Genomic DNA, 22,541 nt, shown 5'->3' on the forward strand with positions numbered 1-22,541 from the left:
CAAGTCCACCCTCGTGTGTTACGTGCGTGTAGCTTCAGAGCTAAAAGTGTTTTGGAAAGGTGGTAAGGAAGGATGTCACATGGCCTGTCCTGGTCCCTTCTCATGTTTCCACAAGCGACAAAATCCTACTTGTGTCTTCCCTGCAGGTTCCTCGTCTGCTGAACGTCATCCTGGGGAACTCTCCTTACTTCGAGTTGATCAGCCCGAGTAATGAGGACTATAAGGTAGCACCGGGCATGTCTTCAACCTACCGCATCCTTTTCAGACCTGATGAGGACAAGGTGAGAGTGGAGGTCCCGAGAGATGGCGCCTTGAGGGGAAGGTGAACCTGCAGGGCTGGGTTCCAAAGCAGGCATGTGGTGTGGGTTTTGAAGAAGTGGCCTGCGTTCAGTGGAGTTGCACTGGATCTAGACCTGGGGGAGACTCTTTCCTGGGGGTGAAGGTTGTGCTCCCATAGGCTGGAGGCTCTTGCCTGTTTCAGGCTGTTTTCCCCTTCAGTGGTGGAATATTTAACGTAACGTCTGTTGGCTTCAGGGCTGAGAGTCTGCTGCCTGTGCATGGCCTTTTCCTCATCTTCTGTTTGCTGCTTAAATGTAGTTCAATACTCTGGCCTACCCTCGGGCAGCATGCCTGTAGAAACTAAAGAGGATCTGCCCCATGGTCCCTGGCTGCCCCTGCTTGTGAAATAATCTGTAATGAAAGGCCATGAAGGTAAAAAGTGCATGTACATTGCCGAATGCTACTGTGAGAGTCACAGAAACCAGCAGCTCTTCTTCTGCCATGGGCATGGTGCTAAAGGCACTGTGCTGAGATTGTTTCTCTCCCTGCAGGATTATTTCGACGAGCTTATCATCATCACAGAGAGGGAGAAGTTCTTTGTGCCTATCCGAGCCATAGGTGCCCGAGCCAGCCTGGACTTCCCTGAGCAGCTGAACTTCTCCGAGTGTCCAGTCAGGTTCAGCACCCAGAAAACTCTGCTGGTGCGCAACGTGGGGAAGCGGGAGGCTTGCTACAGCATCACCACTCTGAGGTAAAGGAGCTCATCCCTTGCGCAAAACGCTGTTGCGTGGTCATGGGCTTGTAAACTGTGAGAAAAAGGAGGCAGAGCATCTGAGGTGCTGGAGATGGGCAGGACACGTGGGGTTTGCCATTGCTTGCAGTGTTTTGAGAAAGCTCTGCAAGCACGTTTTACACTGCAGTGGTGTCTCCAACGCAGCATCTTGCAGGTCTGATGCTGTTGGGTTGGAAGAGGCAAGGTAGGAAGGCAGCTTGACTGCTGAAGAAGGTGCTGTGTGGCAGAGGACAGTTCGAGGGGCTCAGGTCACGGATCCCAAACACAGCATCAAGAAACAGGCAAGCAATGAGCTGGTGAGAGGCACCACCACAGTAAATACCCAGTGAAGTCTAGCATCTATTTGCAAGGCGCTTGCCAACTACTCTACTGGGTAATAGAGCGTGTGTTGAGAGCTCCTTGACAAGGGTTTTAAGAGTTCCCGAACTTCGGCAATGAACTATTTCAGTCCCAAGTTGCAATAAAGAAATGGGAAGCATTAGGAAAGTTTTAAGTGAACTACACAAAAAAGCAGAATTCTGAGTAACTGGATTGCACGTGTGCAGAGGTGAAGAGCTGAGAACTGAGAACTGGGTGCAGAGTGTGGGGGGCTGGGGTCGTGGTATACCGCGGGATCTTCTGAGGTCTGGTTCTCTTTCAGCAGGGAGAGTCACCCGCTCTATTTCTGATCCTGGATGTTCTGGTTTTCTTGTACCGACTGTGGTTTGCTTGCTCCTTGCTTGCACAAGTGAGCTGAAGCGAACTAGACTGCAAACTTAACGGAGGGCCCGGATCTCCCATACAGTCCTGATCTCTCTCTTTGTGTTGCAGCCCTTTCTCTGTGGATCCCTCCATTGGGACTCTTGGCGTTGGAGAAGCGATGGAAGTCACGGTGGAATTCCACCCACCAAAGACTGGTGTTTATACGAGTCCAATGATCGTTCACTATGACACAGGTAAGCGCGTGGTGCACCCTCCGTGTGTCCTTCGAAACAGAGCGCTGTCTGCGCTGTCTGTCATCATCTGGTGGCTTCATTGTCCTGTTGAATGCCTTCTGCAAGGTTCCTTCACGCTGAGTAGAGCAGAGCTCCCCTGCTGGCTGCCAGATATTCCTGTGCTGGAATATTTCAGCCTGTAACAAGGCAGGCAGATCTTCCTGCGCACGGTGCACCGGGGGCGATGGCGAATATTCTGGGTGCTCCATTGCAGAAGAACTCACAGCAGGGAGCCTGACTGAAAAGGAGATGGCTTTTAACGTGCAAGAGAGCTCTCTGAAGAGCCTGCAACCTGTCCCCTAGAGCTCTCCTGACGGGCCATTGCTTTTCATCCCGATCTGTTGTGTTACAGTTCCTGGGAAGGCCTTTGAGGTAGAGACCCTCTTCTTGTGATGTGCTGCATGGGTACAGTTGGTGCTGTGCTGAGAGCTGGGCCATGCTGAGGACTTGTGACCAGGAGGAGCAGTAACTGTGGCAGCGGTAGCCATTAGGGTGCTCTGAGCTTTGCTGTAGCCTGGGAATGATTCTGTAGAAACCGCCTTGTTAGCAGCAGTTCTTTAGTGGTGAGGTTTATGAGCAAGCTGCTGCTAGGGCTGGCTGGAGTCAGTAATGTGAGGGTGCAATGATGTCTGAAGGTAGGTCGTGAACACCACCTTGGAGAAACACTTTGAAATGGCTGTGCTGCTGTGCGTGTTGCTCTGGTGCTGGAAGTAAGTCTCCAGCCTTCCAGAGGACACTTACCCTAGTGAAGGGACTCACTTCTCCGGTGGTGAAGTGGTAACAGCAGCACGTTTGACAAGGAAGAATGTGCGGGCAGTGGTGAGGCACCTGGCTGTGACCGTAGCAGGAGCCAAAGAAGGAGTTGGCAGATGGATCCGAGGGCCCAGTAGCAGCCTGTTGAGTGCAGAGCTCAGCACAGAAGCTGCTCTGTAGTTTCCATTGTTGTTTCTGCCCTTCTCCATTGCATTTCAAATGCTCCCGCTTGGGTTCTGAGATCAGAGCTATGCCCAGTATTTCAGGACCAGGAGATGAGGATGACACGACACTGGGGGCATCTCCTGCCTGCAGGAGACCCTGGGCAAGGCATGTCTGAGGTGGCGCTCCTCAGCATCACTGAGTGACTTGGATGTAGAATTCCCTGTGACCTGAGTGGGATGGCAGCCCAAAGGGCACCCGGGCACATCTGAAAAGATACATCTCCACGAACGACCCCCAAAATAAGGTGCCTAAGGTGGTGCCAGGACATCCTCATGCTGTAGCATGTGCAGCTGTCAGGATATGCTAAGTGTCCTGATCCGGGGAACTGCTTATGCAGCTCAAAACTGCAGCTCTTTCTTCTGTTGCCTGCAGATTGCTCTGTTCCTTGTACTTCCGTCAGCAAGTGAGATGAGGCGAGACTTGCTTTTGCTTTGTTCCAGGTGAAGATGTTCACAAAAGCCTTTGTGGAACAGCTGTAAATGTCAACATCAGGCTTGACAAGAGCTCCTTGACAGTTGAGAAGACTTCTGTCACGCTGTCAAAGCTAAGATCCCTGGTCATCCACAATCAGAGTGCCATCACGGCCCACTTCCAGTGGAAGCGTTTTGTTGATCTGGAAGAGGAGGAGCGGCAGAAGCTGAGGTTTGTTTGAGAGATTCGTCTCAGAAAGATAGATGCCCCAGGGGAAAACTAACACACGGTCTCAGAGGGCTGTTGGGGCTTTTGAACGGATTAGGGCACGTAAACCCATGCACAGCGTGGAGCTTAACCCTTGCCATTGCAGTCCCAGCCGTGCTACAGCTGAGGATGATGTTTTGGGGAGAGAAGGTTGAGTGCAATCACTGGATTGCCTGAGAGGGCAAACTCACGTTTGGGAGCGGCAAACTATTGAGTTCAGAGATCCGTGCACTACGGAGGGTCCATGAGGCTGAGGAAGGTGTCAGCACTCGGTACCTGGGACTGCACTGAGCAGTAGCCCTGAAGAGCTGCAGGTGGCACAGCTATTGTGATACTCTAGCAGTTTCTTCTTTGATAAGCTGGCAGGCTCCTTTTCCAGTCACAGGCAGGGTAGAGTGCTTGGTTGGCCCAGAAGGTGGAGGCCGTCCTGCCGTAGGCTGGGGAATCGCATTTCAGTGTCCTGGTTTCTGGCCCAATGAGGTGTTTCTCCCCTTCCTCATAGGCTGGGCAGATGTGGAGGGCTCTGCGGGGAAGGGAGGGCAGCCAGGACTTGGAAGTGCTTTTGGGCTTCAGCAACCTGTGTCGTCGTGGTGGTGAGAGATGGGGCAGGTTCTTCCAAGGGTGTCTCTGGCAAAGCTTTGAAATTGCCATTTCAGGCAGCAGAGAAACACTCACAGCCTGGGGGGATGAACTGGAAATGACACTTTAAAGCTTATGTGACTTGGGCAATCCTTGTGCGACTTTTCAGGCTCAGATGGGTGCAGATATACAGGAGTTAGTCTGAACCCAGAGCTAATCAGGAAACTGCCTTGAACTGCAGCACTTTTCAAGGGCTTTGAGCACATCAAGTTCAGCGTAATTAGGTCAGAAATGCCTCAAAGGCCAGAACTAGTTTTCCACTGTTGTCTGTTTTTAATGACACAGTGTGTGAGTTCTGTGCAAACGCACTGAGTTAAAAGAAAATCTCGTGAGCTTGCCTTGATTCTTCCCTGGACCATTTCTTTAGCATCTCTCCCCACCTGCCTGTCTCGGACTGGACCCTGGGTGATCCTCTGTCCCCTCAGAAGCCACCAGCTTTCCCCAGAGTTCACTTCAACCTGATTTTTTACGTATGAGACTTGCTGTCGTGCCAGTCTCTGTCCTTGACTCTGAGCACGACGCTTGGTTCCTCCTTACTCGTAGTTTTGGGGATGGTCCAAGGTCACCGTCCTGCTGTCAGAGAAGCTTTTGAGATCTCAGAGGAGAGAGGGCCTTTTCCTGAGAGGAGGCAGTGCAGGAGCCTGTGTTGGGATGTGACCCCAAAAGACATAGCCCATTAGAAGGTGTCCCTCCTGCAGCGCTTTTGGGGATGTGATTCTGGCCTGCTGACGGAGCTTGAGTTGAGGGCTGCTCACGCCAGTGTGTGGAAGCCCTCCTCATGCACAGCATGTGCGCGAGGCTCAGTGTGTGTGCAGCAAGTAACGTCCTTGCCTGTTTCCCTTCTCTTTGCGTTTGGATTTAGCTGGGTGATGATCGTTCACACGGCATTGCCTCGATTTGCTGCACGTGGAGCTTTCCCCTGGTCCCCCAGTGCTGTCACCCGCTGGTTCTTCATGGCCAGGGGACTGGAGCGTGAAGGGGGGACAGCAGTGTGCCAGCAAGGAGCAACCGCTCTGCAGCAGGGCTCCCCTTTCATCTCCCGCTTGTGATCTTTAAACACTAGAATGATTTCTGCTGCAGTCGCCAATAAAGGGAGAGGTTAAGTGCATCACAGCTCTGCAGTGGAGGCCAAAACGAGGGAAAAGATGAGGTGGTTCAAGATTCCACGTAGGGTTTGCATTCAGAGATGCTGGTCCTGACTTCTTTACTAGGTGATGCTGGGCAGAGTCCCTTCGTCTCTTGGCACCTCTGTTTTCATGCTCAGAAAGCCATTTGTGTCACTGAAGTGATGGGATGCCCAAATCCGTTGCTTTGCTTTGGAAGTGCACCGGGATCCTCTGGTGGAAGGCAGTGCAGATACTGTCTCCTCACCCCTGTGGGTGCAAAAGGGAAGGGGAAAAGTGTGATGCTGGTAACGAGCAGCTGAAAGCCAGTTGCTTCTCCCCTCCCAATGCAGGAGGCTTTTTCTTGAGGGCTGCCAGCTTTAAGAAACCTCTTGTTAGCTCGTCAGTGAGGAGTAAAACTCCTTGCTGTGCTGGGAAGAACGGCAATAATGGGATCCATGTGGGAGCCTGTGTCTCAGGGTCAGCCCTGTGCTGAGCTGCTGCTCTTCCTCGCCGAGTGCTTTGCTGCTCGTGCACTGACACGACAGGCTTTGCAAATCTGCTGCTTATTCAATTATCTGCTTGGTTCGTCTCTCCCATGGCACAGGCTGCAGAGGCTGGAAGAGGACAAGCTGGTTGATGTTCCTACGGAGCACGGGCTGGTCCCCCCTCTCAGAGAACACCCTTCCCTTCCCATCTGCAGCTCCCAGAACCAGGGGACAGAGGTGCAGGGAGGCTCCATGCCTTTCTGCAGTGATATTTTCACCATTGTGCCCATGGTAAGTGATGGCTGAGAACCTCCCTTCCTGCTGCTCCTCCTCCTTCTCATCTCTGAAGGAAGTCCCTTGGCAGATCCCACATCAGCTGCTTGATGTGCCAAGAGAGGAGACATCCGGTTTCTGGTGAGGCTAGGGGCACTTGTTGCAAAAAGCATTTCTGAACAGCGGCAAGAGCCGACCCCAGGCTGGGCTCTGCTGCAAGGGCTGTGAATTAAGGGCACTTCATGAGTGTCCTCACAGTGTTCAGAGGTATCAGTTATTCTCCGTAAGGACACATTCCCACGTAGCGCGCGGGGGTGAAGAAAGGACACTGGTGCACTGTTAGTTCACATACTGACCTGCAGAATGCAATGGTCCTGGGTGGAAAGGGGGCCAAATTGAGCCCAAGCACAGCAATCCCTTCCTAAAACCTGGATTTATACCACGTCTGAGTCTCCCTTCCGGTGTCGTCTGTGAGCCTGGACACGAGGCTGGCAGGTTTAAACGGGCTTTTTGAGTTCTACTGCAGATAGGTAGAGAAAACTGCTCACTTTCCTGGTGATGCCAGCAAAAACCCCATGGCCTTCAATCAGCCAGAGCCTGCCTTCTGAGTATTTGCATGGTCTTGAGATGAAGAATGGCTGCTGTCTGAGCAGCGCAGCATCCCTTCTCATCTTGGAGTAAACCCTAGAATAATCCCAACCTCTTCTTTCTTTTACAGTGGGTGAAAGTAGTTTATTTTTTCTATTTTGTTTTCCGAGGAAGGGGCTGCTGTTCTCTTCTTGGTTGCTCCTGCAGCCCATGTAAGGCTGAGAGGTGCCTTTCCTTAAACCAGTTACAGGAAGTGAGAGCCTATAGAAACCAGGGATGCCTCCTGAAATGTGTGGCAGGGCTTCCTGGGACTGAGCACCAGTGCCAGGATCCTCTGCGAGAGCAGCAGAGAGTTGCAGAAACTGGTAGCGTGGCCCAGACTTAAATCCGCGAGCAAGAGCTCAGTCTCTTCTGAGGGGAACAAAATGCCCCTTCCGGGTGCCAGTAAAGGCGAGGGACTTGGGAAGCTGCTGCTTCCAAGCTCTTCTGTAAATCCTGTTGACAAGCGTTGCTTGCTCCTTGCTCTTTGCTGATGCTCTAAATAAAGGCTTCCAGGGCTGCAGTGGAAACAAGAATGTGATGTTTGAAGATAAATGGTTTGCTGTCACTTCTGTTTCAGGAGGGAGATGTCTTGCCCAATTCTTCCCTTGAAATCAATGTGATCTTTAAGCCCGAAGAAGCCAGAGTCTACCAAGAGACAGTCTACTGTGACATCTCAGGTACAGCTCTTTCCTCCTGCTCCTGTTCCCACAGAGGAGGTAGAAACACTCTTCCAGCCCACTCGGACCTCATGTAGTTCTGGAGGGCTCAACAGGGCAGTGCTGGCACACGCCGCTGTCCCCGTGGTTCCCGGTGGTCTCCTGTCGGAGGCCAGGGCTCAGGATGCCTGGCTCTGCCTTCCTGATCCCAGAAGTGACCAAGCAGTGAAGGAATAAGCTTTCCCGCCATGGCTTTGCCAGCATTTGCAACACAGCTTTAGTGAAGGAGCACCAGGCCCCTGTAGACCAGTTACCTCCAAGATGAGTCTTTGTGGCGTGGCTCTCTCCTCCTTCTCGTGCTGCTCACTTTGTGTGCAGAGTAGGCTGGGATGGCAGTGAGAGCTCATCCAAAATTTGAGCCAGGATTCAGGCACCTTAGGCTGCTTCAGTGGCTGAGAGCAGCCTTCAGACTGAAGATCTTGTGCTCTGTCATCTCTAGCAAATGTAAGGGAAAGGACCCACCTTGGAGTTTAGCTGTAAGCCTTGAGGTCTCGGTTGCCTTTGCACCAAGGGATGTGCACGTTAGCAGTACATTTATGGCTTATGTGATCTGCTCAGTGAGAAGGCTGGTTTCCCATGACTGGAGAGAGAGCCTTCATCGGGGACTGGAGAGATAAGACAAGTGCTGATGGGTTCGAGCTTAAACAGGGGAGATTTAGTTTAGATATACAGAAGAAATTCTTTCCTGTGAGAGTGGTGAGGCACTGGAAGAGGCTGCCCAAGGAAGTTGCTCCACCCGTGGCAATGTTCAAGTTCAGGCTGGACGGGACTTGAAGCAAGCTGCTCTATTGGAAGGTGTCCCTGTCCATGGCAAGGGGTTGGAACTGGATGATCTTAAGGTCCTTTCCAACGCAAACCATTCTGTGGTTCTCTGAGACACCGGCCCAGGGGGTTGGTTAGAAATGAGAAAGCAGCCCCAAGGCGTATGTCCTGAGGGACGAGATGGGTCCCGTATCTTGTCCTGGAGCATCTAGAGCTGGTTCCATCCAGCCCAGGGACCGGCAGCAGCACTGAGACAACCTGGAAAGTGCCGGGTAGCAGAGGGAATTGCACTCACAGAGATTTCCCTCCACAGGCTGTGAGACCAGGCTGCCCCTGTGCATCAGCGGGGAAGGCGTCGGGCCCCAGGTCCAACTCAGCTGTGACCAGCTGAGCATCGGGGAGGTGACTGTTGGCTCAAGCCACAGCTACAGGGTGAGCAGGACGGGGCGCAGGGCATGGGGTGGATCCGGATGGCTCTCGGGCAGCAGCGAGCCTCGTGGAGCTGTGGGATGGGTCTGAATCAACTTGGTGGTGCTGAGCAGGCGCTTGGCACTGCAGGTCAAGTGGAGTGCTCTGTGTCAGGGGAATAAGCCCAGAGTGGCTCTGTTTGTGTGAAGTTATCCCTGCTTTGCATGGAAAAAATCCCCGAGGCAGAACTCGTCCTGTTGTATTTGGCAGCAGCGCTCAGCATCTTCTGCCTTTTACAGATGTTAATTGCTAAACTAGAAAAGAAGTGAGCCTTCTGTAAGCAAAGAGGATTCCTCATGTATTTCCATGTTGCCTTCTCGCTGCTGCTGCAGGTGTTCCTGCTCAACAGAGGAGTTACTGAGACTCCCTTCAGCGTGGTCCCTCCGGAGAGAGCTCTGGGCTCCTGCTTCACCTTTGGCCCCCGGGAGGGCATGCTTTTGCCTTTTGATCATCAGGCCATCTGGATCTCCTTCAATGCCAGTGTCGTGGGGCAGTTCACAGAGGAATTCCAGTTCAATGTGAAGGGATCCCCTGAGCCTCTGACGCTGACTGTGAGGTGAGGAGGGTTCTAAGAGCTTGGCGGCCACATCTGTAGCTCTCTCTGGGTAGTCATCTCCCACCTATCTCATTTGCTGATGGAGCAGAGAAAGAAAAGGCTTGTCTGAGGTCTTGATCTTGGCTCTCATCCTGGCATCTCCACACTAGGAGCCCACACTAACCTTGACTCCAGTTTGACGCTGACTCCTTGCGACCGCAGCAGCAAGTGAAGTGGAATTGTCAGCAAGAGGGAGCCATGGAATAGGTTGGGTTGAACACACCAGTTGCTGTGGTCCTTGATTTTGAGCTGAGAGGCAGAGCTGGCATTGGTTGGCATCAACCATGAAATAAATTAATGGGTGTTGTGCAGCTTCACGTGGTGATTCAGGTGGATGTTGGTGAGTCCTGGAGTTTGGAGCCTTCAAGTCTGCTGACTTTAAGGGCAGGTGAGGAGATGCGGTGTGTTCAGGTTCCGTTATGCCTGCAACTACTTGAAAGGAGGATGGAGCCAGGAGGTGGCTGGTCTCTTCTCCCAAGTAACAAGGGAAAGGACAAGAGGAAACGGCCTCAGTGTGCGCAGGGCAGATTTAGACTTGATGTTAGGAACAGTTTCTCCCCGAAAGGGTGGTCAGGCATTAGAAGAGACTGCCCCGGGCAGTGGTGGAGTCACCATCCCTGGAAGTGTTCCCAAACCGTGTAGACGAGGCCCTTAGTGACACGGATTAGTGGTGGGCTTGGCAGCGCTGGGGTGACAGTTGGACTTGATGATCTTAAAGGTCTTTTCCAGCGTAGATGATTTGACGATTCTGTGTTGGGTGGTTTAAGACGTGTTGCTCTTGGATGGGTCAGCTGGTGCCCTGGTGGTTGGCTGATATTTTCCTCCAAGATTCAACTGTCCGCTCTGTTGAGCTGTTGCGGCTCTTGTCAAGGGATGTCTGGGGCTCCTCCGGCTTCGTGTCTCAAAGTCCTGCCCCCATAACGATTGCGTGGATCAAGATCTTCTGAGCAAGGTGTTCCTGTACTCCATGGGAAGAGCGGTTCCAGCTAAGAAATGCCAAAGCAGGAAAGCTGTGGCTGGGAAGGGTAGTTACATTGAGTGTGCTTTACTGGGGACACCCCTGTGTCCAACACATTACAGATGGGGAAACTGAGGCACGCAGCCATCACTTGTTTGGTGTCCTTCCTCAGGCCATCAACAACCTGGGGGCATACCCTGCATGACACTGTGCCCCAAGCCCCACAAGCAGCTATGGGCTGCTGACCGCTTTGCTTTGGCTGCCTCCCGTCCACCTGGATGCTGTGCTGAGCATGAGGGTGAGGGCTTGATGTGAAACCCCCTGAGGTTCTCAGGCCGGCTTTTACCCACCGGAACGGTAAGGAAAGCTGAAGGCTTTGCAGTTCTCTTTAACCGAGGCCATGTCTCCTCTGCCTTTGTCCTCACAGTGGCTGTGTCACTGGGCCGGCGTTTCATTTCAATGTATCGTCCCTCCGCTTCGGTGAAGTCTCCTTTGGTGAGTGTGCCCTGGGCTTGGGCTGCAGGGTGGGAGGTCTGAGCCTTACCCAGATGGAGCACTTGTCCAGGACAGCATTGTCACTTGTGTTCCTCCATAGCCGCCTTCAGCATGTCAAAACCAGGACTGCCAGCTGCTAGGCAGTATTTTGCCATCATGAGATCAAACAGAACCAGACAGAATGGCACAGAGCCAATTGAATGGTTCAAATAGAACGGAGGGAGTAGAAAGTCAGTGTTCTCTGGTGTCCCTCACAGTCAGTCCAGCCCCAATCTGCCAGTCCTCAGCCACAGAATGACTGTGAAAGTCTTTCTTGTCCGCGGCCAACTGGAGAAGGGAGTTGAAGGCAAGTTGTAGGTGCCCTGGGTGAATTTTGCTGTGGTGAGGCAAGGGCACCATTTACCCACCTGACCATTAGCGTGAGAAATCAATTAGTGCTGTGAGGCCAACTCGTTGTCAGCTCCCAGGTAACATGGCCAAGCAGTAGCTCCGCATTGGGCGCCCATGTCTTCAGACATGGGCTCCTCCTTCCCCACCAAAAGCCCAGCTCTGCTGACAGAGCTGGCGGCTGTGCACCCAGAGCTTCTCCACTGAGATGCAGATTCTGGTTCTCCACCTCAGTCTCGCAAAGGACTTCTCACTGAGATGGTCTCAAGTTTAAATGTGAACTCAACCCCCCAGATCAGCTGCGATTGTCTCAGTGGCTTCCATTATGGAAAGCAAGTACCAAAGCTGAAGCCATGTCAGCCTTTGTGGGGTAATGAAAGGCGGTGTGCAGCATGGCCGTTTGTCCCCACTCCTTCGGGAGGGTGAGACACAGGTCCTGCTTGTTCTTGAGCAAGCATCAGGTTTGCCTCCAGTGAAGTGGGCCGTGAGCTGCCACAGGCTCAGTCTCGATTGTCCCAAACCAGGAGATGCACCGAGGTTCCTGTCTGGAGAAACTGCTTCAGAGTGCTCTGCATCATGCTGTGGCTGCCAATTTCATCTTTCCTTTCCTTTCCTGGATCATCTCTTTGATGACAACATACTGCTTTTATCTCTCGAAAACTGTGGGAGTGTTTGTGGAGTTCACAGGGACTTTTCTGGACTGACTTTTGAGAGTAAATGTTCTGGATGCACCGTCATGGTTGAGAAGGAATTGGTGCTGGTCTGGGGGAGGTGAGAGCTCCTCACAGTTAGAGACACTTGTGTCAGAGTGGCATTTCTGTGTGACAAGCGTAAAAGGGACCGTCATTGACGACGACTTCCCCACAGAGCTTCTCAATCAGCTGTAATTGCCATTGAAAGGAGGCAAACTCCAAGCGCAGTTTTTTATCACCGCAGGATGTCCACCCCAGGAGTCACGGGATAATAAACTCCTGTTGTGTCCTTTTCCCAGGCTTTCCTCGCACCCTGTGCTGCCGCCTCACTAACACTTCCTCGGTGCCCTTCAACTTCAACCTTCGCATTCCTGGGGACGGCTCGGGAGCACCCAGCGTGACCAGTTTTGCTCAGGTGTCAGACAGCACTGGTCCGTCGTGGAGAAAGCGAGCCCCAGGTGCCAAGAAGCCAGCTGAATTTACTATCAGGCCCTGCACAGGGACCATCTGCGCCAAGGGACACTTGGATATCCAGGTACGCGAAGAGTCCAGCCCTGTGTGCTTCAGAGGTGGAGCTGGAGCTTCGGTGGCATTGAGGGGGCTTTAGCACTGCTGGCTCTGAGCATCCTGCGAGTAAGAGTTGGGCACTAGTGTTGGGCTCTACATCTGCCCTGGCAACGCAAAGCGCATTCAGTAATTCTGGTATTGTCCAAAGACTTCTGTTACTGCCAGAGACTGTGCTCTACACATGAACCAGCAGAAGAATTAAAGGCAAACATCACAGAATCCTAGCCTGTTTTGGGTTGGAAGGGACCTTACAGCTCATCCAGTTCCAGCCCCCTACCATGGGCAGGGACACCTTCCACCAGACGAGGCTGCTCCAAGCCACATCCAAACTGGCCCTGAACACCGCCAGGGATGGGGCAGCCGCAGCTTCTCTGGGCAACCGGTGCCAGGGCCTCAGCCCCCGCACAAGGAAGAACTTCTTCCTGATACCTCATCTTCCTCATATCTACTAAATCCTCCCTTTCCTTGCTGTGGAAGGAGATGTGGAGGGCACTGCATATGGCCGATGGGTTTTGGGAGTGATGAAGTATTTGATGCTCTTGTCTTCCAGGTCACCCTGTGCTCCAACACCGTGAAGAGATACAAGCTGGCCCTGGTGGTTGATGTGGATGGTGTTGGCAGAGAGGTGTTATCACTGCCCGTCAGAGCCAGGTACCAACGCTTCCCTTGCAGCCCCTCTTCTTTCCCTATGCATCTGCCAGAAGCAAGTGGTGCTGCCTTGCGTAGAGCTGGCTGGCTCCAGCTCCAAACGAGGAGCATTGCTCAATGAGCTAGTTCTGCCCAGCTAGACAGGAGAACAGCAGCGCATGGAAAGCAGTCCATGATGAGCAGCACTTGTGCTCAGGCACAGGCATGGCCCAGGGCCTTCTCCTACAGGAAACTGTGATTATATTCCTTATCGGCCTGCTCTGGGGGCTTGAGGTGTAATGTTTCCAAAGGGCCGCCTCTCCTCCTTCCTGCAAGTGTTGGACTTGTGCTGGGTTGTGGCCAGAATCCAGGACTGGTTTGGGCCACAGCAAGCAGCTGCTGCAAGCTGTTGTCTGCCTCAGTTAAGGAGGGGCCGTGCAGACGGGCAAGGGGCTTAGGGCAGGACTGGTGAGGGAAAAGTAAAGGCGAGATCTTGTGACAGACAAAGTAGTCCTTGGTGTGGAAGGTGAGCTCAGGTTTTTGTGCTTCCGTCTGGCTCTGCTGAGCATTGATGTTCTCGGAGTTAAGCTCAAAGTTGTTCTTGCTTCAGCCACATTCAGGCCTGTTGTGCTGCGGTGGGCGTCAGTTCAACGGCAAGAGGGATGCATTTCACCGGTGCTGTTCCCTCTCCCGGGCAGAGTTGTGCAGTCAGTGCCTGGGCTGCAGTTGTGTAGAACAAGTGCAAATGGGAGCAGCTGGCGTGCGGACCCGTGCGGAAAGGACCAAGGCAGCCACAGGGCCTGGGAGAGGGTTATCGCTCACGGCGCAGGGCAGGTGGTGGCCTGCACCCTGCGTTGCTGGGGTAAAGGGCTGGATTTCAGGCAGGGACACAGCGGTGTTTTCCTTGAGACACTGGAGTCTGGTGTTCCTGGAGCCTTGGCGAGCGCTGCTCCTCGGTGGGAAAGCTCCCTCAGAGCTCACACCTCGCTGGGGCCATTGAGAGGGTCCTTGCGAGCCTCCTGGGGCAAAGGAGGGGCAAAGCTGACCTGGGACAGGGCACCGTGCTCTGCCTGGGCACTGAGCAGCTTTTGTGATGCTGAGACTCAGGGTCTGCCCCTCTTTTGCAAGAGGTTGTTGGGTAAAAAGAAGTTGAAGGCTGTTTCTCACTGTAGGCGTATCAAATGTCTATTTGACGGTGACAAATGGGTCGTGCTCCATTTGGTGCTCATTGAGAAGTAAACAAGTAAGCAACGCTGTGTCAGAATCTAATTCCCTTTTGCTCATCTCTCTGCCTAGATGTGTAATTCCCCCGCTGCGAGTGCTCCACCCGGCTCTGACCTTTGGACGATGCTCTCTCAAAGTCCCTTACCAGCAGATGCTGACCCTTGTGAACGACAGCAACCTTCCAGGCTGCTACTGGGCTCTTCCTCAGGTTTGGCATCGCATCCGCCTCCTGCCTCCAATGTCACCTAGGGGTTTGTTAGGGAAAAACCGGGTTTGGTTAAGATGTTGCTGGTTCGTATTCAACCCTAAAGGTTTGCTGGGAACAGGAAGCTACCTGAATATCAACTCCAGGAAGCAGCTTAAACTCTCCAGGAAGCAGATTATATTCAAGTCTTCGGGATGCTTTCAATGCGGGAGAACTTGTAGGGTTGTGAAAAGCTGCTGCAAGGAGGCTGCCAGCACGGGACGGGGGGTTGTGGAGGCAGCAGCTGTTGGCCCCCCTCAGGATGCTGAACCCATACATGTCTTGCATCTTGAGTTGTGCCTTTCTGCTTTCTCCTAGGCATTTTTAGACACGTGTGTGAGTTGGCGTTGTGGTAGATGTTAAAGAGTTGAAAGTTTCCTCAAAGGTCAGTCTGAAGCCGTGTTTGGTTCTGTCCCTTATAGGAGAACAAGGATGCTGCTGCTGTGTGGTACTCCAGCCCTGAGCCCCGTGGGATTATCCAGCCTCAGAGCTCGGTGGAGATCCCGTTCACACTGGAAGTCCAGGTGACGGGAAAGCAGGACACCGTTGCACGTGTTGCGGTGTTTGGGAGTAAAGAATCCCCACTGGTGAGTGCTGGGGCAGACGTGTGCCTTTGTGCCTCTCATCTTGGTGGGATGTAGAGCGTACAGGGGTTCTTCCAGGGAAAATGATCTATGGCTGTTGTCTACAAGGAAAGAAGGCATTCGTGGCATAAGCAACACTAATGCCTGGAGAAGACATGGGACTGAGTGACCCTGTGCCCGGTCAATCCATCCTCAAGGCGCTGCGCTCGTGCTCGGCTGCTGCTCGCAGCCTGCAAATGCTGGTCAAAACCTGGCTGGGTGTTGCCTGCACAAATGGGAGTTTCTGGGTGTCATTTCCTCTAGGTCTGCCTTATGGCTTGAGTGCAGCTTCGGGAGCTGGTAGCCACATCCAAGCTGGCCTTGAACAGTGCCATGGATGGGGCAGCCATAGCTCCTCTGGGCAGCCTGTGCCAGCCATAGCTCCTCTTGGCAACCTGTGCCAGAGCCTCACCACCCCTCACAGGGAAGAGCTTCTTCCCAGGATCCCATATTGATCACCACCCCCCCCCCCCCCCGTCAATTTAGAGCCGTCCTTCCCTGTTCTGTCCCCACAGGCCCTTATCCAAAGCCCCTCTCAAGGTTTCTTGTTGGCCCCTTTAGGCACTGGAAGGTGCTTTAAGGTCTCCCCAGAGCCCTCCCTTCTTCAGGCTCTACAAGCCTGGTTAAGGCTTGGGGTGTTTGGAGCTGGGGAAATCCCGCCAGACTGGATAAATTCTCATTGGTTTTAGTGATGTGAGAAGGGGGTTTAGCAAAAGGATCCACATTCCTCCTCCGCTAGTTTGTGCCCCTTCTGCAGGAACAAACTTTTGGGTCTCAGGCTGTCAGCAGAAAAAAATACTGCTCGAATGATGCAATTAATAATGAATGTCTTGGTGCAATAAAGAAGTAATACCAGGAATGCACACAAGCACAAATGAGAGGCAACTAACTTGCATGATCTCTACTGAGAAGAGCTTTGCTTCCAGCCTCTACTGGTTTTCACAGGAGAAGCTTTGGGAAGGTTGAAGAAGTTCCTGTGCAGTGTGGCTGTGCAGCCGCAGCAGTCAGGGAGGGTGGTTTATGGCATGATGGAGCAGTACAAGGAGCAGGCGTAGGCGCAGGGTAGCGGAAGGAGAGCTGACAGCATGGAGGAGGTGTGAAAAGCATGCGTGGGAGATGGGGGTTCTGTATCCCCTCATAATGGGATCTTGTGGCTTTCAGATCCGCAGGGACCACTCCAGGTGCCACCTTTGCTCCAGCCTTCCTGTTTCAGCCTCACAACCCTGACAGCTTCAAACAGTCAGAATTCCCTCAGCCTACAAGCCCCCTTAGAGCTGTCCAGTCATTCTAAACCTTCCCTGTTGTTTTTTTCTCTTTCCTGCCTGCCTCCTGGAGCAGGAAATCCATTTATTGAGCACTGGAGAAGGACCAGTTGTCCACGTGCACCCAAGTAAGATAAATTTTGGCAGCATCCAAGTTCTACAAGATGCTTCCCGGACCCTTCACCTCTCCAATCAGTCTGTCATCCCCACATCCTTCTCGGCAAAGATGGTAAGTGTCGCTGGGGCTGTTTTCCAGAGCAAGTGAGTGGCCCATAGCAGCCTGTGACTGGAGCACTTATTTCTATGCAACATTTCCACGTCACTGAGATGTGTCTGAGAGAGAAAGCCAGATGTTCCATCCGAGTGCAGCAAGAGGAGCCTGGCTCCGGGGGCACTTGTAGCTGGGGCACCCGTCAGTAAAACAGAGTTTGCAGAGATGTTTGAGCAGAAAGGAGTTCATTTCTGCAAGTTCTCCCTTTATTTTGTGGAAGGCGTTTAGCTGTGAGAGTCTTTGTTTTTGGAACTGAGAGGTCTGTCCTCAAGGCGCTTACGGTGAAGTGGGTTTCACACCTCCTCGGGGGTCAAACCAGCTGGGTTGTTGCCCAGAAGCAGACTTGTAAGGGTTGTGTACCTGCAGAGCCTGTGTGCTCTGTAACATTGTAGAGCATGTGGCTGCAGAAAGAGGCTGTTTAATTCCTGGAGGCGGCAGGGTGGAACAGGCTGCGGAGCAGAAGGAGGTTGTGGGGTCTTCTGACAGGGGCTGATGCAGCCAGGAAGGGCTCGTGTGCTGGGTCTGGGGGGTGCTCCCCACCGGAGGGGCGTCTGTGAGGGGCTTGAGAGGAGGTTTGTTCTTCTGCAGGCTGGGTTGTTGAAGTTCTGGAGCCGCTTCACGCAGGCCTGTGGCTGGGGACTTGGTTGTGTCTGCGCATGAGGCATCCAGCAGGGTGTGAGAGCACAGGCTCAGCCCCCTGGGCAAGGAGGAGGGGGCTGAATTTCCCTCCTGCTGCTTTTCCAGGCGTTTGGGGGTTAAATAGAACCTCAAAGTGGGGGATTCGCAGGCAGCTTGCTTTGTCCGCACCATAAAAATCTGCTTTTGACCTCTGCAAAGAGCAAGCACCCCAGTGCCCTCAGCAGCTGCCTCCTTCAGTGCCCTTTCTTACTTGCTGGTAAGCAAAGCAATTGTTACTCTGCTCGTCAGGGGAAAGCAAACATGTCCTGTTGCGCTGTGCCTATTGGCAACTGAATTACAGAGGGTTAGAAGTCTTCAAGACAGCTGTGCTTCTAGAAGCAAGCTGAGAGCTTTTCCCAAAGGCAAAGCAGGAGCAGTTTGGTTCTTAAATGTTGCGCTTGGCAGCAGCTGGGCAAGCCGTAGCCGTGCCCTGGAGAGCCGCGATGCGCAGAGTGGTGTCCCTGGCCTCCCCAGCCTGGCAGGGAGGGCAGATGCGATCATGGAGGGGTGAGCTGTGGACAGGGAGCACAAATGGAGACAAGCTCTGCCCCTTGATCCCGTAAAACATCCCGTTGACGGTGCTCGGGGCAGAGGTTAAACCACAGTGGTCCCCGTGCTTGTGCTGAGGAGATGCTGATGCTGAGGAGGCAGGAGGAGGCCGGTTGTTGGCGGGAGCATGTAGCCAGCCTCAGGCTCTGATCTCCGCCTCCTGCAGGGCTCGGGGTGCTTTTGGGCTGTTTCCTGCCACTGGCTGTTTGTGTGGATAAGGAGCAGCTTTGAAATGAAGAACAGAGGGTCCCCCCCACCGGGAATGCTGAACCACCTGGGACAAGGCTCTGCAGCCAGCTGGTGCAGGACGGGGTTTATTTCCCCTTCATGAGCAGCCCTACGAGGACAGTGACTCAGCCTGACTGAGAATGGGAATGCTGTTGTTAGAGCTACGGGAATGGGAATGCTGTTGTTAGAGCTACGGCTCTCGCTAGAGCTACGGCTTGATCAAGTGCAGGTGCATTTGTAACGTGGAGTTCTGCTTCCTCTGTCACTTGTGCAAGGCCAGAGTGACCAGATCACTTCAGTGACTCATCTGTAAACAGATTCAAGAGAGCTGATTGTGGTGTCTCCTCAGTCATCCCTTGGGGCAGCTATCCGTCCCTTCCTCCCTCTCTCCTTCCCTCCCTCCATCCGTCAGCTGCACACTGGTGTCCATTGTAACCAGATTGTGGAAGCTTTCATTCACGATGGACGTCTGTGCTGGGATAAGATTCTGATTATCGTGGTGAACTTCTGAAGTGGTGGATCCCAGCCCTTACTGGTTACTCAGGAGCTCTGATGCCCAATAGTACAAGAAGCTGCTATAGGGTCAGAAATAGCCACTGTCTTTGTGCATGCAGTGCATGCAGCTACGGCATCATTTTGCGGCGCACTCAAGGATAAGCAAGTAGCAGAGATGTTATCAGAGGTTGGGTATTTGTCTTGAAAGTGGGGGTATTTTGTAGCGTGGCTCCAAGAGGTTTCTTGTCTCTGAGACACAGGCTGGATTGGGGGCAGGCAGAAGCTGACCTAGAAACCCAAGGGAATGTGTCTCGGCAGAGCCTTGTGGCCCTGGCAGGTCTCCTGTTCAGCAGTGCACGGTGCTGCCCCTTGGAGCCAGAGCAGATGCTGACTGAAAGAATGAGGAGAGGATGCAAATCGTCCTCCCCTGGCCTGGGCTGTTGGCGTGGGCTGTTGGCCTGGGCGGGCCCAGCAGGGCTGTGCTGGGTCACGCCAGGGAGTTGAAGGTCTGGCTCCGTCGAGACCCCCATCCTCATTCCTCAGGAATAGTTTCTGGGGTACAATTTTCTGGCGGGCTTGTTGCCAAGCTTTGATAAATGAGCTTTGTCAGGGAGCAGACTCTCAGATTCACGTTTGGAGCGGAGCTCTCAGGGCTCCTTTCCAAGCGAGCTGCCCTGTGTCAGCACGAGCCAGAGAAGCTGTACATGAATGTCAGTGGAATCTTCACACCCACTGGCTCGGTGTGAACGTGTTGCCTGGGCAGGCCTTGGCTGGTGGCAGCCAGGTCCGTGGTTTCCGTCCTAAATGAGTGTTGTTTGTCTTCCAGGCTGGTGCAGACTCGTGCTGGACCGTTGCACCCAGTCAGGGAGTGATCCCTGCCAAGGCCGAGGTGTCTCTGGCTGTCACTGCAAACTTGGATGACACGGAGCAATTCAAGGACGAGGTGGTGCTGTTCATTGAGAACAGTCGTGCCTACGTCATCCCCGTCCAGGCTGTTGGCGTTGGCACCACGATTGTCATTGACAAACCCTTTGGCCCGGAGCTCAACCTGGCGCCCTGCTTCAGGTAGGGAATCTCTCAGCTCCCACTTCCCCATGGGCTCAGCAAGGAGGAGTTCTGCTGCAGTCCCTCAAGCTTCTTCAGTGCTCACAGTCCTGGCTCTGCTTCCCTGAAGCCACAGGGCTTCCTTTGGAAACATTTTATGGCCATCTGCAAGTCAGTAGGTACTCTGAAAGCCACCGAGCTGGAGAGCAGTTGCTAAGTTGTTGCTGAATTGTCTTTAGTCATAATCCATTTGTCTCCTCACTTTATCAAACAAAGATTTGGAGGAAGAGAGCAGGTCCTGGAAGCCTCCAGCTGAGAAATGCTGCCTTACAAGTACAGACATGTTTCTCTCTGCAGTGATATTGCTTGCTTTGCCATTCCGTCTGGAGTAAGATCTCAGAGCAGCAGCAAGCCTGGGCAGTAGCTTGTTAGCAGCTCCTCGACTGAATGAATGGCGCTGGTTTATTTCCCCTCTGGCCAGGAGCCCTGGAGGAGCAGCAGAATTTCTTTGCCCTGTGTCATCCCCCACTTGGCTCCTCTCCCCCACTCCGTGCCCGGTTGCTCTTTATTAGACGTGGTGGCTCTTCCCTGGTTTCTCCTGCCTGCTTCCCGAGGCACGGGCAAGCGAGTGTGGATGCAGGACCAGCTCTGGAAGGGGGAGGAAGTGTGGAAGTGTGGAAGTCTGCTGAGGTGGAGTGGGATAAATGAAGAGTCTCGATTGAAATTGGTGAGCTGGAAGGAGAGGATTCAGTGGTCCCAACGTGTGTGTCTGAAACCAGTCATGTTCTTGGAGACAGGAGGAAAAAAGTGCTGTTTGCCTTGTGTTGGAGACCTCCTCAGAGAAGAAGAACAGTCTTCTTGGGGTGGCTCTTCCTTTCTGTGGCTGCAAAGAGGGTCCGTGGTGCTCCGATACCTGAATTCTTGGGGTAGAAAGAGCAGCTTAATCCTACCTTAAGTACTTGGGATAGATTTGGAGAGGTAAAATACGCACCCACGAGCCCTCCACGTACGCAGGGACATCGCAGGGAGGCTGGTGCTTGTCCAGAGTTTCCTGTGCTCAGTGCAGCCACAAGCTGGCTGCACAATGGAGGGGACGGTGTCCGTGTGATTCATGTAGTTGTCTTCTGCCCCCCTTTGTGTCTTTGCCCGCGGGCTCAGTTTGGAGCTGTTGCCATTGCTGTCGGCTGCAGAGCCGCCACCAGAGGGTGGTACGTTGGGGGCAATGAGGGTTGGATGCTCCCTACGAGACGCCTCAGAGGCATGAACAACAGCTCCCAAGGGGAAGGAGGAGTGGCAGCGAGGCTGTTCCTCCAGCTACTTGCATGTGGGGCCGGCTCTTTACGAAGCTCTTCCTTGCTGGAAGGGTGCCAGCAGAGCAGCTGCTGGATGGTGACAAACCTAGGGGCAGCCAAGGTCTGGCTTTTGGTGAAGCCGAGTGTGCAGTCAGGTCGTGCCCTCAGGGTGCTGAAGCTGGGTGACCAGTGGCAAATAGCAGCTCCCCTGCCATTTTGTGTCTCTGCTTCTCCTCTAGCCTGGATCCCTGCTGTTACCGCTTCAAGATGACAAACAAAGGACGACGCACCCATCTGCTCTATTGGACCACAGAAGGTGGCACCACACTTAAGCAGCGCAAGCGTCTCCCTCGCATCAGTAAGAGCAAGGGCAAGGTTTCCTCCTGTGGCCCCGTGCTGAAGCTTCAGCCGCTGAGGACGGAGCTGATGCCCGGCCAGACAGCGGAGGTGGTGCTGAAAGGCTCCTGCAGCACCCCCCAGGTGAGTTCTGCATCAGGGCATTTCTGCAGCCCCTTGACATTTGCCTGAGCAAATGGGCAAGTGCTTCTGAGAACCTGGTTTCCTGCCATAAGTTACCGTGGCAGCACCAGTTGCTTTCCATGCTCGCCACCATCAGTTGCTGAGGCTTTTTGAGTTCCATGGCTACCATAAAGCCAACTTGGTGGTAGCAAAACATGGCCTGAAGGCACTGTCGCCCCAGGCTCTGTCCAGCATGGCCTTGTACCCTGCCAGGGATGGAGCATTCACCACTGCTTTGGCAACCTGTGCCAGTGCCTCACCATCCTCACAGTGAAGAACCTCTTCCTTGTATCTAACCTGAACTCGCCCTGTTTGAGTTTAAGTCCATTACCCCTTGTCCTGTTGCTGCAGTCCCTGAGAAGAGTCCGTGTCCGGCATCCTTGTAGGCCCCGTTCAGCTAGTGGAAGGCTGCTCTGAGGTCTCCCCGCGGTTTCTCTTCTCCAGGCTGAGCAGCCCCAGTTTTCTCAGCTGGCCTTAAAGTTAGAGGTAGACTGGGAGCCCAGGCAGAAAGTAACTAAAGAAATGGCCAGTTGTCTGTGTGGGGAAGCAGCGAGTGAAACGAAACACCCAGGAAGGTAGGGAGTGTCTGGGAGCAGCATTGATTTTCCTCTGTAGACAGACACGGGCCGGGAGCTTGTCCGGCCCGGAGACCGGGACGAGAGAAATGAACCCAGTGTGCCAGCTCTAATGATCCGAATGATGTCCGTCCACATGGGAAAGTGTTCCAGGGATCATTAGAACTGAGAGCTTGACTTGTGTCAGTATTCCCATCAGCGCTCGCCCCGCTCCCTCAGCCATCCCCCGTGTGCCGAGGGCAGGCAGGTCTTGCAGCACCCTTGGGTTGCAGCTCAGAGGGGCAGATTTCAGCAGGGTCACTGAGTGTTCTCCTCCCTGGACCCTTCTCTCCGGGGGAAATCCAGCTCTGCAGAGGAGCTGCCGTCTGACCCCGGTGTGCCTTCCCTGGCTCCAGGAGCACTGGGCACAAGTGTTTAAGTGAATGGGGAATAAAT

At 53.5% G+C, this 22,541-nt stretch overlaps 1 protein-coding gene across 1 annotated transcript in view; it reads left to right on the top strand.

Moving 5' to 3' along the window:
* LOC136005913 (hydrocephalus-inducing protein-like) overlaps positions 1 to 22,269 on the top strand; it is a gene marked incomplete at its 5' end in the record, with an annotated part of 80,628 nt that extends 58,359 nt beyond the window's left edge. Inside the window, 6 exons of the mRNA XM_065663803.1 lie at positions 13,026 to 13,115; positions 14,993 to 15,157; positions 16,532 to 16,684; positions 19,503 to 19,741; positions 21,252 to 21,492; positions 22,147 to 22,269. Coding sequence (XP_065519875.1) covers positions 13,026 to 13,115; positions 14,993 to 15,157; positions 16,532 to 16,684; positions 19,503 to 19,741; positions 21,252 to 21,492; positions 22,147 to 22,269 — 1,011 coding nt within the window. The remainder of the gene's footprint in view (positions 1 to 13,025; positions 13,116 to 14,992; positions 15,158 to 16,531; positions 16,685 to 19,502; positions 19,742 to 21,251; positions 21,493 to 22,146) is intronic.
* Between the last annotated feature and the right edge of the window lie 272 nt (positions 22,270 to 22,541).

Source organism: Lathamus discolor, chromosome Z (assembly GCF_037157495.1).
Source record: "Lathamus discolor isolate bLatDis1 chromosome Z, bLatDis1.hap1, whole genome shotgun sequence".
Taxonomy (NCBI): Eukaryota; Metazoa; Chordata; class Aves; order Psittaciformes; family Psittacidae; genus Lathamus; species Lathamus discolor.